The 16,895-nt window shown below is 43.7% G+C and overlaps 1 protein-coding gene across 1 annotated transcript; it reads right to left on the minus strand.

Moving 5' to 3' along the window:
• Positions 1–1,139: 1,139 nt before the first annotated feature.
• coa6 (cytochrome c oxidase assembly factor 6) lies at positions 1,140–15,990 on the minus strand. The gene is made up of 3 exons (XM_073051601.1): positions 15,901–15,990; positions 7,995–8,139; positions 1,140–6,918 (listed from the first exon to the last, which is right to left on the minus strand). Exons 2-3 carry the CDS (start codon positions 8,136–8,138, stop codon positions 6,823–6,825), a joined length of 240 nt encoding a protein of 79 aa, XP_072907702.1. The 5' UTR covers position 8,139; positions 15,901–15,990; the 3' UTR covers positions 1,140–6,822.
• Between the last annotated feature and the right edge of the window lie 905 nt (positions 15,991–16,895).

The following is a 16,895-nucleotide window of genomic DNA, read 5'->3' on the forward strand; positions in this document are numbered from 1 at the left end:
TCATTCCATTCTTTAAGAAGAGGGAAGCAGGAGGAGGAAATTTTAGGCCAAGAGTCATGAAGCACTGCAGCACAGACAGCCCCTTTAGCCCATCTGTACCAATCCAGTCTGATACTCTGTCTAGTCCCATCAACTCGCACCTGGACCACAGCCCTTCCTCCATGTACTCATCCACACTTCTCTTAAATGTTGAAATTGAACCCACATCCACCATTTCCGTGGTAGCTCATTCCAGACTCTCACCACCCTCTGAGTGAAGAAGTTCCCCTCATATTCCTCTTAATCCATGACCTCTACTTCTAGTCTCACCCAACCTCAGTGGATAAAGCCTGCTCGCATTTACCCTATATTCCTTATGTTATCTGTATATGGTATACAAAATTACAACTCCAGAATACATAGATTTTAAACTATGAGTGTATGATACTTTGTGTAAATGTCATTGCCAACCCAAACTTGGGAGTCTTTTGATACTGGGCTAGAAAATATTTGGTTATGTAATCATCCATTCACTCCAAACTGAAACAGACACTTCCCAAACCCAATAAAGTCAGAAACCACAAAATTACTCATTTAGCCTAAGTCTTGATGCAAAACATGCCACTGTTGCAATTAAAAGTGTGAATTGTGATGTGCTTTGCACTTTTTTGGGACTTTAGGAACACAGCATTAAGGCTGGTAATTCTCCTTAGATCAGCAGTGAAAATACTCAAATATTCTCTCCAGATCAACACTGAGAACTACACAGCATTTATTTCTATCATAATTGAAACATTTTCATATATTCTGTCAACAGAATCCATCCAGCAACCTTAAATCGTATAAATAAATGATTCTTCAGACCTTTATTATGCCATTGATCTTGGAGTAGGTAATAAGGTTGGCACGTCATGGGACAAAGTTCTACATTCTATAATCTCACAATCATATACCTTGAATATGGTATTCAGGGTTTGTAGGTCAGTAAACCAATTAAAAAATTAAAAGTCAAGAGGTGGTTGTGCCATTCCCTTTGCACTTGTGATCCCCTACACACACACACACAAAGATTTCCTCTGCCTGTTATTTTGACTAAAGTTGTGAAGAAGTTCATTTAAGTTTTTTCCCCATGGAAAAAAGAAACTGGTCAACATACGGTCGTTTTTGACACGTACTTTAATTACAGACCAGGCACACACATTTCACTTTAATTATGCAATAATATTTTTAGATTTCTAAAAAAAGGAAGAGTAGAAATTAAATTTCGGTTTCTGGAAGGTGTAAAAGTGCTTGCATTCGAGTTTTGCATGAAAATTACCGATTCTATCCTTCCAAAGAGTTATTTTATACATTAGTCATAATGCAGATAGAAATATCATACATTCTTGGTTTGCATCCTTTTCTGCCTCTTTAGTACAGAATAACTAATATATTCATTAAATCTTCCCTTCTCATGTCCCACAACTCTCTCCACCATGAGCTTCTCCCCAAGAACTGTTGCTGTGGGAGCACAGTGAAGAAAGTTAATTACGTACAGTAGATTCCAGTTAATTGGGCCATTGGTTATTCAGGGCCGCCACTTATTTGGGACAACTCTTAAAGAACGAAAACTAATCGAGAAAATAGCCAGGATTCCCTTTGTTTATTTGGGCCACAAAGTGGCTTAATTGGGACAGGAGGATGTTGATGATCGATTTGTAACTAGCGTCAATCGTGCACTTGTGTGGCTGTTAAACACTACACTGTGCTTAGAGCAAATGCTTTTTAGTGTCAGTTGCATGTGCCTGTGTTATATTATCTATTTGGGCTAATGCTCTGCTGATTCAAAGCAGTGATTTTTGATCATTTTTATTGTTTTGAGTTTAAAAAAAAGTTTCAGAGCCTTGCCAAGAAGTCACAAAAAAATTGGAGGGTATGGGCTGAGTGCAGTTCGGTGGGACTAGGTGAGAGTAAGCATTCAGCATGGACTAGAAGGGCTGAGATGGCCTGTTTCTGTGCTGTAATTGTTATATAGTTATACTAGCCAAAAAGATTACACTACTGGACCAAAAAAAAATCATCGCCCTAACACCACTTATTTATTGCTGTATTACAACACTACTTCATGCTGGAAGTCAATCCATTACCTGCACTTATTTTGTTCATTTACAGTCAATCAAAAGAACACAGCAGTGTACACTGGATGATTTCCTCTGTTGATAACTATTAGGAACTAATACATAGTTTTAACCTACTGTAGTAGTCTTAGAGGTGTTCAAATTTGTTCCCTACAGTTAAACAGAGTTTGTCTTTTTTTACTCCCTTTTAACTATTTCCATGTAACTTTGGCTTCTTGGGGTAGCTGCTTAATTGGGCCAAAATGTCCTGGTGCCGATGTGTCCCCTCCAGTGTGCATCTTAAATGTTATGAATATGCATTCCTCCAAATGTGTGTAGCAGTTAGTTACTTTTTATTATTTAAAGACAACCATTTGAAGTGATCGGCTTAAGGTTGTTACAGCCGGGGATGGTAATGGGGACAAGCTCCCACTATCTATTAAATGATCCCAAAGCCTCTGACAACCAAGTCCAGTTCCTGGCCTTCAGGTGTGGCTTAGCTACTAAGCCCGGCAGAACCATTACTACTAACAGGAAAGGAAGCAAAGGTGTGTAACTGTTACCTTAAAACCAGTCATTCGAGCAGTGGGGCTCATCAATCATGGTTGGCAGCTCATCTAGAAGGAAAACTCTGATCTCAAACCTCCGCTGCCTCACAGCTACACCCAGTCATAGGGATGTCTCCGGGAGTAAACCCCTGAGGGAAAAATTCTGAATCCAGAGTTCCCAAAACAGTCCTATGTTAAGCTCATCGCTGACTGGCAACTCCTGTAACGCTGCTAGTGCCGAACTGTTTCAGTCTCTGCCATTTGTTTGGATTCATCAGCTGCGTGGAGAGGGGGAGCCTGCTGCGTGGGCAACAGCTTGCTCGCCGTATTGTACCGCCCTGGCTTGCGTACATGTAGACGACTGGGATGCACCATCCATGGTCGATCCCGACCAACAGAGGGCCTCAATTGAAGTGAAACCTTGTGCAGCTGAGACTCCTCGAAAGTGATACTTCAGATTCAGATTTGTTTTCAACATTATACTGAGTTAAAGAGGAAATCAAAGAGACTTAAAATAAATAACTAGTTCAGCTACAAATGATCCAGCATTGCTGGAGACACCCAGTTTGTTTTATACTGGTTCACCAGCAGAGGGAGCAGAGACATAACATGGAGACATTACCCTCAACAATTAACCTTAAACAACATTCTCCTGACTAATCTGTGTTGAGTATGACATTTTTAAATATCAATAGGACAATATCGCTAGTATTTTGGGAATAAAAAGCACAAGTCAAAAGACCATTTAGCTTATCAATGTCAATTTGGAAGGGTGAACAAATCTGTAAAACACAAATCCAACCCTTGCAAATGCAGGCCAAATTTGAAGGATGAAAATGAAGGACAACAATAATACCAGGCTGGCCGCAGCTCAGTCACTGGAATTCAGATGTGAATAAATTCAGCAAACTTACAATGTACTGATTTTGGCTGCAGTTTTCCTTACATCACATTTGTAATCAGTACTAAATTAAATGGCAAGAACGCTAACAGCACAACGTGACAGTAAATGATGTTCACAATACAGTTGGCCCTCCTTATCTGCGAGTTCCACATGCACGAATTCAACCAACCACAAATCAAGAAAACCCTGAAGTGCTCTTCCAGCACTTGTTGTTCGAGCATGTACAGACTTTTGTTTCGTCATTATTCCCTAAACAATGCAGTAAAACAACTATTTTACATAGCATTTACATTGTATTAGGTATTATAAGTAATTTAGAAATGATTTAAAGTATATGGGAGGATGTGCGTAAGTTATTGTGGATCGGGATCGAAAAGTTCCCAAGTTCGATCCAGTGACAGATCACTCCCGAACGCGCTCTCCATCCGTGCCTGGTTGATATGGAGGATCAAAAACCCAATAATTAAACCACTGAGTTGCTTAGTAATAATTGTAGCTTTCATCAGGGCAGGGCCTTTCTCACTTTATCCTTTAAAATTGTTCCGATCGTTGACCGACTGTAGCATAACGCTTTTCCAATGACCGATGGCGTCTCACCTCTTTCCGATCACTTCATTATTTCCACTTTATTTTCAATCGGGAAAGCCGATTGAGCAGGAAGCCCGAGGATTGGGAAACTTTTAAAGAGCAACAGAAGATAACTAAAAAGGCAATATGGGGTGAAAAGATGAGGTACGAGGGTAAGCTAGCCAAGAATATAAAGGAGGATAGTAAAAGCTTCTTTAGGTATGTGAAGAGGAAAAAATTAGTTAAGACCAAAGTTGGGCCCTTGAAGGCAGAAACGGGTGAATTTATTATGGGGAACAAGGAAATGGCAGACGAGTTGAACAGGTACTTTGGATCTGTCTTCACTAGGGGAAGACACAGACAATCTCCCAGATGTAATAGTGGCCAGAGGACCTAGGGTAACGGAGGAACTGAAGGAAATTCACATTAGGCAGAAAATGGTGTTGGGACTGATGGGACTGAAGGCTGATAAATCCCCAGGGCCTGATGGTCTGCATCCCAGGGTACTTAAGGAGGTGGTTCTGGAAAATGATTACCAATGCGTCCACGATTTCTAATGTTCTATAGATTCAGGATCAGTTCCTGAGGATTGGAGGGTAGCTAATGTTATCCCACTTTTTAAGAAAGGAGGGAGAGAGAAAACAGGGAATTATAGACCAGTTAGCCTGACATCAGTGGTGGGGAAGATGCTGGAGCCAATTATAAAAGATGAAATAGTGGCACATTTGGATAGCAGTAACAGAATCGGTCCAAGTCAGCATGGATTTATGCAGGGGAAATCATGCTTGACTAGTCTTCTGAAATTTTTTGAGGATGTAACTATGAAAATGGACAAGGGAGAGCCAGTGGGTGTAGTGTACCTGGACTTTCAGAAAGCCTTTGATAAGGTCCCACATAGGAGATTAGTGGGCAAAATTAGAGCACGTGGTATTGGGGGTAGGGTACTAACATGGATAGAAAATTGGTTGGCAGACAGGAAACAAAGAGTAGAGATCAATGGGTCCTTTTCAGAATGGCAGGCAGTGACTAGTGGGGTACCACAAGGCTTGGTGCTGGGACCGCAGCTATTTACAATATACATTAATGATTTAGATGAAAGGATTAAAAGTAACATTAGCAAATTTGCAGATGACACAAAGCTGGGTAGCAGCGTGAAATATGAGGAAGATGTTAGGAGAATGCAGGGTGACTTGGACAGGTTGGGTGAGTGGGCAGATGCATGGCTGATGCAGGTTAAAGTGGATAAATGTGGTTATCCACTTTGGTGGCAAGAACAGGAAGGCAGATTACTATCTGAATGGTGTCAAGTTAGGAAAAGGGGAAGTACAATGAGATCTAGGTGTCCTTGTTCATCAGTTATTGAAAGTAAGCATGCAGGTACAGCAGGCAGTGAAGAAAGCTAATGGCATGTTGGCCTTCATAACAAGGGGAGTTGAGTATAGGAGCAAAGAGGTCCTTCTGCAGTTCTACAGGGCCCTGGTGAGACCACACCTGGAGTATTGTATTCAGTTCTGGTCTCCAAATTTGAGGAAGGACATTCTTGCTATTGAGGGAGTGCAGCGTAGATTCACGAGGTTAATTCCCGGGATGGCGGGACTGTCATATGTTGGAAGATTGGAGCGACTGGGCTTGTATACACTGGAATTTAGAAGGATGAGAGGGAATCTGATTGAAACATATAAGATTATTAAGGGATTGGACATGCTAGAGGCAGGAAACATGTTCCCAATGTTGGTGGAGTCCAGAACCAGAGGCCACAGTCTAAGAAAAAGGGGTAGCCACTTAGAACGGAGTTCAGGAAAAACTTTTTCACCCAGAGAGTTGGGGATCTATGGAATGCTCTGCCTCAGAAGGCAGTGGGGGCCAATTCTCTGGATGCTCTCAAGAAAGAGTTAGATTGAATGGCGGTGCTGGCTCGAAGGGCCGAATGGCCTACTCCTGCACCTATTGTCTATTGTCAATCGTGATCGTGATTATTTTCGTGAACAGAAACACTGCAGATTCAGAGCTCCGCCGCCAGGTCCTAATGTCCACCGCACTGAGACAGGTTAAATAAGGTCTGGGGTTCCGCTGAGTCCTAAGGTCCACTGCATTGAGACAGGCTGAATAAGGGACTTGAGCATCTGCATTTTGGTATCCGTGAGAGGTCCCGGAACCAATCTTTCGTGGATAAGGAGTGCCGACTGTATCGTTCTCTCTGGAAGGCAAAACTACAAAAGCAAAGAAGCAGCTAGAATTCTGAAATGGCATCAACCCAAGAATGGGTTTCTGAAGGCCATTCTGAAGGGTTTCAAAGGCTTTCTGAAATGAAACTCCTCTCCTGGCTTCATAGATATTACCCGACTGTTTTAATGTCTCCAGCAGTTTCATTTATTTCAGTACACCTGTGATGTAATGGGGGTAAAGATTCCTCCAATCGCCACCTGAAACTAAATGCATTTGCTATAAAGAACATTGACATAAACAGCAACTGTACCTAATAACCACCCTTCTCCACTTTCAACTGGGGAATCTTAACAGAGAGCAAAACTACTCCATAAACATTTCAGAAAGAGGATGCTATTGCCAAGAATAGCCAGTCACTACCACCAACTCCAACTTCTCAACCACTGATGGAAACATATGCCAAGTGTCCAGATTTTTGCACTCAACTGCTGGACTTGGATCCCATGGCAGCCAATCAACAGCCACCAGAAGATGAGTGAGTTCCATCTCTTTGGGCAGGTGGTTATAGCTTGTCACTGCTCTCCTGAGGTTGATATCCCGCACTTTCCATTTTTGCCTTGTACTTCAGAAAGCCTCTTCTTTTGTCGAAATACTTGATCTGGAGAGCAAAAGGCGGTCTGTTAAAAATCACCGAAAGGCAATGAAGGAACAGGTAAGACATAGAAGCAGAATCAGGCCATTTGACCCATCGACTCTACTCTGCAATTCCATCAATCCCATTCTCTTGCCTTTTCCCTGTAACCTTTGACACCTTGACTAATCAGGAACCTATCAATCTCTGCTTTAAATATACATACAGTACGTAAATATGCCTGATGAAACCACACTGGAGTTGGAGGAGCAATACCTCATATTCCATCTGAGCTACCTCTACCCTGATGGCATAAATATCGATTTCTCCAACTTTGTGTTATTTCTTCTCATCCCTCCCTCCAATTCTCTTTTTTCATTCCCAATTGTGGCTTCCTACTTACCCCTTCTCTTCTCCACAACAGCCCACCACTTGCCTCTGGTCCACCCTCCTTTCCCAAAAGATTCCTTCTTCAGTCGTTTGCCTCTTTCTCCTATCTCCACCCAGCTTCTTACTTCATTCCCTCTCTCAGATACCCACCTTTCCCCTCACTTGGTTTCACCAATCACCTGCCAGCTTGCTCTCCTCCTCCTCCCCCACCTTTTTTCCCATTCTGCTCCAGTCCTGATGGAGTCGCAGCTGAAAACCTCATCTGTTTATTCCTCTCCATGGATGCTGCCTGACCTGCTCAGTTCCTCCACAATTTTGTGCTCATCCTCTTGCTGCTTGCAATACCTTTAGCTCAATTCCAGTTCCCCGTCATCTCTTACCGCCAAGCCTGATCGGATCTTACTAAGTGTGCCAAATTTGGGTCAGGTGTCTGAGGCAGAATTAGGGAAGAACTCCAAAAGTTTGGGGCTGAGCAAATGGAAGCATTTTCACCAATGATAGAGTAATTAAATACAGGGATCTGGAAGACCACGGATTTCTCAAACTTACATCTCTGAAGCTGCAAACAGATCTCAGTGTTCTGACTTGAGAATCACCCTCAAGTAAGATACCACAATCTCAAGGAAAGTCCTGATGTAGTGTGAAGATGTTTAAATACGTGGAGCTGTTCTGGGCATTCTTGTTGCTTAAAACTCCGTAGTTGTAATACTCACCCATTGCTGTGGGCAGCTGTTTTCAAATACTGTTCTGAATTTCTGACACTCTGAAAAATCTTCGTCAGTCTGATCCAGACACTGCCAGTACTTGTCCCTCGCTCCCCAACAGACTTTTCTCTCCTCCGCTGTAGGAGCAGTCATTCTACCAGGAAAATTATAATATGTATTTATTGACACAACCAAGACTGCCTCAGTAAAAAAGTCTGTAGAGTCACAGCCAGAGACCAGTTAGTTTTCCACACAAGGCCAAAGGATCCAGATTTATCACGTGTACACTGAAACATACAGTGAAATCTGAATTTGCATTAGCAACCCAACACCATCCAAGGATGTGCTGAGGGCAGCCTACAAAAGTCACCACGTATTCCAGTGCCGACATAGCATGCCCACAATGTTCAGCAGAACAACACAGACAAAAAAAAACACGACTCTTTTCTCCCCCCCCACCCACTTACATACACAGACAGATCTCAAGCCACAGGATGGGCTGCCTCTGGACCTCCCAGACTCAAGCTAAGAGGTGTAACTCCTGCCCTTTCACATCTTCTCTATACACCTGATAGAGGAGTATAAGATGATGACAGGCATTGATTGTGTAGATAGTCAGGGCTGAAATGGCTAACACAAAAGGGCAGAGTTTTTGGGTGCTTAGAAACAGATACAAAAATGTCAGGGGTAAGCTTTTTTTATGCAGAGAGTGGTGAGTGCATGGAATGGGCTGCCGGCGACTGTGGTGGAGGCAGATATGATAGTGTCTTTTAAGAGACTCCTGGATAGGTACATGCTTAGAAAAATAGAGGGCTTTGTGTAACCCTAGGTAATTTCTAAAGTAAGTACATGTTTGGCACAGCATTGTGGGCCGAAAGGCCTATATGGTGTTGTAGGTTTTCTATGTTTCTATAGGCCTGCATTGTGCTGTAGGTTGTCTATGTTTCTATAGGGAGCCTTTTCCAGTTGGCTGCTCCTGACATGGTGTTCCACAGTGGTCTGTTTTGGGACCACTTCTTTTTACACTATATGTCAATGACTTGGATAATGGAATTAATAGTTGTGTGGCCAAGTTTATGGATGATAGGAAGGGAGGTGGAGGGACAGGTTGTTCTGAAGAAGTAGAGTGGCCACAGAAGTTCTTGGATGGATTAGGAGAATGGGCAAAGAAGTGGCTGATAGAACATAGAAAACCTACAGCACAATACAGGCCCTTCGGCCCACAAAGCTGTGCTGAACATGTCCTTACCTTAGAAATTACCAAAGGTTACACATAGCCCTCTATTATTCAAAGCTCCATGTACCTGTCCAGGAGTTTCTTAAAAGACCCTATCGTATCCGCCTCCACCACCGTCGCCAGCAGCCCATTGCACGCACTCACCATTCTCTGAGCAATAAACTTACCCCGACATCTCCTTTGTACCTACTTCCAAGCACCTTAAAACTGTGCCCTCTCATGCTAGCCATTTCTGCCCTGGTAAAAAGCCTCTGACTATCCACACAATCAATGCTTCTCATCATCTTGTACACCTCTATTAGGTCACCTCTCATTCTGTCACTCCAAGGAGAAAAGGCCAAGTTCACTCAACCTATTCTCATAAGGCATGCTCCCCAATCCAGGCAACATCCTTGTAAATCTCCTCTGCACCTTTACTATGGTTTTCACATCCTTCCTGTAGTGAAGTGACCAGAACTGAGCACAGTACTCCAAGTGTCTGACCAGGCTCCAATATAGCTGCAACATTCCCTCTCAGCTCCTAAACTCAATCCCATGATTGATGAAGGCCAATGCACCCAATGCCTTCTTAACCACAGAGTCAACCTACGTAGCAGCTTTGAGTATCCTATGGACTCGGACCTCAAGATCACTCTGATCCTCCACACTGCCAAGAGTTTTACCATTAATACTACATTCTGCCATATTTGACCTACCAAAATGAACCACTTTACACTTACCTGGGTTGAACTCCATCTGCCACTTCTCAGCCCAGTTTTGCATCCTATCAATGTCCTGCTGTAACCTCTGACAGCCCTCCACACTATCCACAACACACCCAACCTTTGTGTCATCAAATTTACTAACCCATCCCTGCACTTCATCCAGGTCATTTATAAAAATCTTGAAGAGTAGGGGTCCCAGAACAGATCCCTGAGGCACACCACTGGTCACCGACCTCCATGCAGAATATGGCCCGTCTACAATCACTCTTTGCCTTCTGTGGGCAAGCCAGTCCTGGATCCACAAAGCAATGTCCCCTTGGATCCCATGTCTCCTTACTTTCTCAATAAGCCTTTCATGGGGTACTTTGTCAAATGCCCTGCGGAAATCCATATACACTACATTTACTGCTCTTCCTTCATCAATGTGTTTAGTCACATCTTCAAAAAATTCAATCAGGCTCATAAGGCACGATCTGCCTTTCACAAAGCCATGCTGACTATTCCTAATCATATTATGCCTCTCCAAATGTTCATAAATCCTGCCTCTCAGGATCTTCTCCATCAACTTACCAACCACTGAGGTAATTTCCTGGGCTATCTCTACTCCCTTTCTTGAATAAAGGAATAACATCTGCAAACCTCCAATCATCTGGAATCTCTCCCGTCCCCATTAATGATGCAAAGGTCATCGCTAGAGGCTCAGCAATCTGCTCCCTCGCCTCCCACAGTAGTCTGGGGTACATCTCGTCCAGTCTTAGTGACTTATCCAACTTGATGCTTTCCGAAAGCTCCAGCACATCCTCTTTCTTAATACCTACATGCTCAAGCTTCTCAGTCCACTGTAAGTCATCCCGACAATCACCAAGATCCTTTGCTGTAGTGAATACTGAAGCAAAGTATTCATTAAGTATCTCTGCTATCTCCTCTGCTTCCATACACACTTTTCCACTGTCACACTTGATTGGTCCTATTCTCTCACGTCTTACCCTCTTGCTCTTCACATACTTGTAGAATGCCTTGGGGTTTTCCTTAATTCTGTCCACCAAGGCCTTCTCATGGCCCCTTCTGGCTCTCCTTAAGCTGCTTCCTGCTTGCCTTATAATCTTCTCGATCTCTAGCATTACCTAGTTTTTTGAACCTTTCGTAAGCTCTACTTTTCTTCTTGACTAGATTAACAACAGCCTTAGTACACCACAGTTCCTGTAACCTACTATCCTCTCCCTGTCTCACTGGAACATATCTACACAGAACCCCACACAAATATCCCCTGAAAATTTGCCACATTTCCACATTATAGAGGTTGGAAGTGTATGGTGATATACTTTGATAGAAGAGAAAATTCAGAAACTTGAGGGTCCTCATGTAGGATTCCCTGAAGGTTAATTTGCAGGTTGAGTTGGTGGTGAAGAAGGTAAATGCAATGTTAGCATTCATTTCAAGAGGACTAGAATATAAAAGCAATCATGTAATGTCAAGGCTTTATAAGGCACTGGTGAGGCCTCATTTGGAATATTGTGAACTGCTTTGGGCTGCTTAGGATGTGCTGAGATTGAAAGGAGGTTCACAAAAATTATTCGATGTTTGAAAGGCTTGTCATATGAAGATATTTGATGGCTCTGGGCCTTTACTCACTGGAATTTAGAAGAATGAGGGGTGACCTCATTGAAACCCATTGAATGCTGAAAGGCTTAATAGAGTGGATGTGAAGAGGATGTTTCCTGGGGCAGTTTAAGACCAGAGGACACAACCTTGGAATAGAGGGGCATCCTTTTCAAACAGAGATGAGGAGGATCTCTTCAGCCACAGAGTGCTGATTCGTCAGCTGTGGAAGCCAAGACATTGGGTATATTTCAGGCAGAGCTTGATGGATTCTTGGTTCATTGAGGCATGGAGGGAAATGGGGAGAAGGCAGGAGATTGGGCTGAGAAGGAAAATGGATCAGCCGTGATGAAATGGCTGAACAAATCTGATGGGCCAAATGGCCTAATTCTGCTTCTACATCTTATAGTCCTATAACTCAGGTCCTCAAGTCCTAGCAACATCCTTGTTAATTTTCTCTGTACTCTTGCAACCTTATTTACATCTTGCCTGTAAATAGGTGACCAAAACTGCAAATGATACTCCAAATTAAGCTTCACCAATGTCTTATAAAACTTCAACATCTCCAGGTTATTGGGAATCTCCAGCCCATGACTGATCAAACTGGAGAAGAACTTTGATAGTGTTTAAAAACGCGAGCCCTTGGATCAGGACTTTGAAATAGCAGAGGGAGCACACCACCTCACAGAAACTACCTAGCTGTCCACCCCCTGCCACACAACCTAGTAAGCCTGCATTCCCACACTGGCCTCAACAGCCACCTTAGATCTCACAAAGAAAGAAAACACAGTGTAATAACAAGTCAACCTCGATGCTGAAGGGCCAACTGAGAAGGAGAAGCAGAAGGACTGGGATCCATGAAGGGAGACTGAGCAAGCCCCGTCCATTCAGCAATGGGGCGACAGCATGGAGATTGGGAGGCTCACAAAAGCAGAAGATGATAGCAAGCTTTTTGATCTAGTCTTAACATCAAAATAGAGATTTCTTGTTACAGTCAGGAAAAACCTTAACCTGAATACTGACTGTGTGGCTTGTAATAATCTGACCCTAGTGAGATTACTGACTTTATTTATAATTGCTATAGTCAGCCCTCCTGATCCGCGGGTTCCCCATGCGCGGATTCAACCAACCGCGGATTGGGAAAACCCAGAAGATGAGCATTGTTCATCTCGCTCATTTGCTACTTGTGAGCTAGAGGAAGGAGTTTAAGGCTAGTAAGGGATGGCTGGCTAGCTATGTAAAGTGCTACAGCATCAAGAACAATAGAAACATAGAACATTACAGCACAGAAACAGGCCTTTTGGCCTTTCTTGGCTGTGCCGAACCATTTTTTTGTCTAGTCCCACTGACCTGCACCCCTGGACCATATCCCTTTATACCCCTCTCATCCACATACCTGTCCAACTTTTTCTTAAATCTTAAAAATGAGCCCACATTTACTACTTCATCTGGCAGCTCATTCCACACTCCCACCACTCTCTGTGTGAAGAAGACCCCCTAATGTTCCTTTAAACTTTTCCCCCTTCAACCTTAACCCATGCCCTCTGGTTTTTTTCTCCCCTAGCCTCAGTGGAAAAAGCTTGCTTGTATTCACTCTATCGAAACCCACCATAATTTTATATACCTCTGTTAAGTTTCCCCTCATTCTTCTACGCTCCAGTGAAGTCCTAACCTATTCAACCTTTCTCTGTAACTCAGTTTCTCAAGTCCAGGCAACATCCTTGTAAACCTTCTCAACCTTATTAATATCCTTTCTGTAATTAGGTGACCAAAACTGCACACAACACTCCAAATTCAGCCTCAACAATGCCTTATACAACCTCACCATAACATCCGAACTCTTATACTCTATACTTTGATTCATAAAGGCTAATGTGCCAAAAGCTCTCTTTACTACCCTATCTACCTGTGACGCCACTTTTAGGGAATTTTGTACCTGTATTCCCAGATCCCTCTGTTCTACTGCACTCCTCAGTGTCCTACCATTTACCTTGTATATTCTACCTTGGTTTGTCCTTCTAAAGTGCAGTAAGAACTTAAAAGATCACGGGAGAATCGGGATTGGCTGATGCCAAGGCGGCATCAGCATTCCCAGAAGAGCTACAGTGGTTGCATCTGTACTGAACATGTACAGACATTTTTTCGTCATTATTCCCTAAACAATACAGTATAACAACTAGTTACATAGCATTTACATTATATTAGGTATTATAAGTAATCTAGAGATGATTTAAAGTATATGAGAGGATGTGTGTAGGTTATATGCAAATACTACACCACTTTACATAAGGGACTTGAGCATCCACGTTTTTTGGTATCTGCAGGGGGTCTCGGAACCAATCCCCTGCGGATACGGAGGGCCGACTGTAACCAGAAAAAAATCTTAAACTTATAGGGAAGTCAAATCACAAACAAGAGAAAGTCTGCAGATGCTGGAAATCCGAGCAACACACACAAAATGCTGGAGGAACAGCAGGCCAAGCAGCGCGCATGGAAAAAAAGTACAGTTGACGTTTCGGGCAAAAACCCTCCAGCAGGACTGCAGAAAAAAAGATGAGGAGTCAGAGTTAGAGGATGGGGGAGAGGAGGAAGAAACACAAGATGATAAGTGAGACAAGGAGAGGGAGGGGTGAAGTAAAGAGCTGGGAAATTGATTGGTCAAAGAGATACAGGGCTGGAGAAAGGGGAATCTAATAGGAAAGGACAGAAGGCCATGGAAAGGGAGAGGAGCACCAGAGGGATGCGATGGGCAGGCAAGGAGATAAGGTGAGAGAGGGAAAAGGGGATGGGAAATAGTGAAGGTGGGGGTGGAGTGGGGTGGGGGGGGGGGGCATTACCAGAAGTTCCAGAAATCAACGCTCATGCCATTGGGTTGGAGGCTACCCAGTTGTTGTTTCTCCAACCTGAGTGTGGCCTCATTGCGACAGTAGAGGAGCCCATGGATTGACATATCAGAACGGGAATGTGAACTGTAATTAAAATGGGTGGCCACCAGGAGATCCCACTTCTTCTGGTAGACGGAGCATAGGTATTCAGTGAAACAGTCTCCCAATCTGCATTGGGTCTCACTGATATGCAGGAGGTCACACTGGATACAGTATACAGACTCACAGGTGAAGAGTTGCCTCCCCTGGAAGGAATGCTTGGGGCCTGAATGGTAGTGAGGAAGGAGGTATAGGGGCTTTTTGTTCCAGAATGACAAGATGTCCTCCTTCTTCAAAGAAAAGGCCTTCCCTTCCTCCACTATCAACACTGCTCTCAACCACATCTCTTCTATTTCATTGATGTCTGCTCTCACCACCGTACAAGGGATAGGGTTCCTCTTGTCCTCACCTACTACCTCACCAGCCTCCGCGTCCAGCACATAATTCTCTGCAGCTTCCACCATCTCCAACTGGATCCCACCACCTTTCCCTCCCCCAACTTTCTGCTTCTGCAGGGACCACTCCCTATGCAACTCCCTTGTCCATTCATCCCCTCCCCACTGATCTCCCTCCTGGCACTTATTCTTGCAAGTGGAACAAGTGTCACACCTGACCCTACACCTCTTCCCTCATTCAGGGCTTGAAACAGTCCTTCCAACTGAGGTGACACGTCACCTGTGAGTCTGTTGGGTTCATTTCACCCGGTGTGGCCTCCTGAATACTGGTGAGATGCACCATCGACTGGGAGACCCCTTTGCCAAGCATCTATCAGAAAAAGCAGGCCACCCATTTTAATTCCATTTCCCATCTGACATGTCAGTCCATGGCCTCCTCCACTGTAGAAATGAGGCCACACTCAGGTTGGAGGAACAACACCTCATATTCCATCTTCTGGTAATGCCACCCACAAACCCCACCCCCATCTCCAACCCTGTATCTTCTTCACCAATTAACTTCCCAGTCCTTTACCTCATTAATCACCCAGTTTCACCTACCGCCTGGTGTTTGTCTCTCCCCTCCCCCCTTTTTAGATCTACTCCTCAGCAATTTTTCTCCAGTCCTGCCGAAGGGTTTTGGCCCGAAACGTCCACTGTGTTTTTTTCTCCATAGATGCTGCTTGGCCTGCTGAGTTCCTCCAGCAGTATGTAGCTTAACTTATAGAGTGTAGGCTGCCAATGTAAGCACTGAACGCCTTTTGAGGAGAAACTGACCGAAACACTTAAAGTAACTTGCATTTCTCCCCCCCCCCCCTCCAACCTTTGTGACTCCCCGACACTCCCAGCCCGAACTCCCCGGCTGCTTTACTAGGGCACTTGTGCTCCCGGCATGTTCGAGGGCGAGCATCTCTGCAAATCTTCATAACACTGATGCTGGAATATTTTTCAACATTTCAAAGCCCCAAACTAGACACAAAACTAAGCAAAGCTTAGTTCTGTATTCACGAGCATCACCTTCCGTCCTGCGGCCTTCGGTCACCAACTGGTCTAAAATGGCGGCGGACATCTGTGTCTGTATCCGGAACTCACAATGAGGGCCAAAGCGCGCTGATGGGGAAAGATTATACGTGACTCAGGATGCAGTTCCGGTTATTTTTGAGACTCGTGTGGCGTCGTCATCTTTGAAAAAGGCAACACGATCCCGGAAGTTCAGGTGCGGTGCTCGTGTCAGTTCAAGGTAATGAGAACTTGCTCTGGCAAACTGACGCTACCTTTGACTTCACTCCTGAAAAATTATCTGAATTAAATTGTATGAGGATAAAGCTGGTTAAAGTACACCGCGAAAACAGATTGAAAGGTAATAAGTAATGGAGGCATTTAGTGGTTATTCTCAACAAAGACATTCCGTTACGAAAGATTGACGATTATGAGGACAATTCATCTGTGGCCAAAGAACGAAACTGAAGGCGTAAATTGGAGTAATGAACCCCAATTGTTGGGGTTATTGGTAACTAAGAATATTAGCAAAAATAGAAAGTAAAAGATAACAATTCGGTGAGGACAAATGAAGACAAGCAGAGACTTTAAAATAATATTTTGTTTCAATCTTCTCAGATTGCCAACATTCTGATCATAATAACTGGTTTATCATTGGCGCATGTACTGAGATACTCTTGTGAGATTTGCATGCCAGTTCTCTGTATGCAGCTTCAACAATGCAATACAAAAGGAAAAACAGTAACAGAATGCAGAATATATGGCGTTGCAGCTACAGAGAGTACATAGCAACTAAGTTCTGTGCAGGTGGATAACGAGGAGACTGAGAGTTCATCTTTATCCTAAAGGAGGTCCTATAATAACCATGTAACATTTACAGTACGGAAACAGGCCATCTCGGCCCTTCTAGTCCGTGCCGAACGCTTACTCTCACCTAGTCCCACTGGCCCGCACTCAGCCCATAACCCTCCATTCCTTTCCTGTCCATATACCTATCCAATTTTACTTTAAAT

This window comes from Hemitrygon akajei, chromosome 7 (assembly GCF_048418815.1).
Source record: "Hemitrygon akajei chromosome 7, sHemAka1.3, whole genome shotgun sequence".
In the NCBI taxonomy this organism is placed as follows: Eukaryota; Metazoa; Chordata; class Chondrichthyes; order Myliobatiformes; family Dasyatidae; genus Hemitrygon; species Hemitrygon akajei.

What these genes read in the sequence shown, in the direction of transcription:
- coa6 (XM_073051601.1), bottom strand. Translation starts at nt 8,138, where the DNA reads ATGACTGCTCCTACAGCGGAGGAGAGAAAAGTCTGTTGGGGAGCGAGG. An exon ending in ACAGCTGCCCACAGCAATGG is followed by an intron (nt 6,919 to 7,994) that starts GTGAGTATTACA and finishes TTTGCTCTCCAG; the next exon opens with ATCAAGTATTTCGACAAAAG.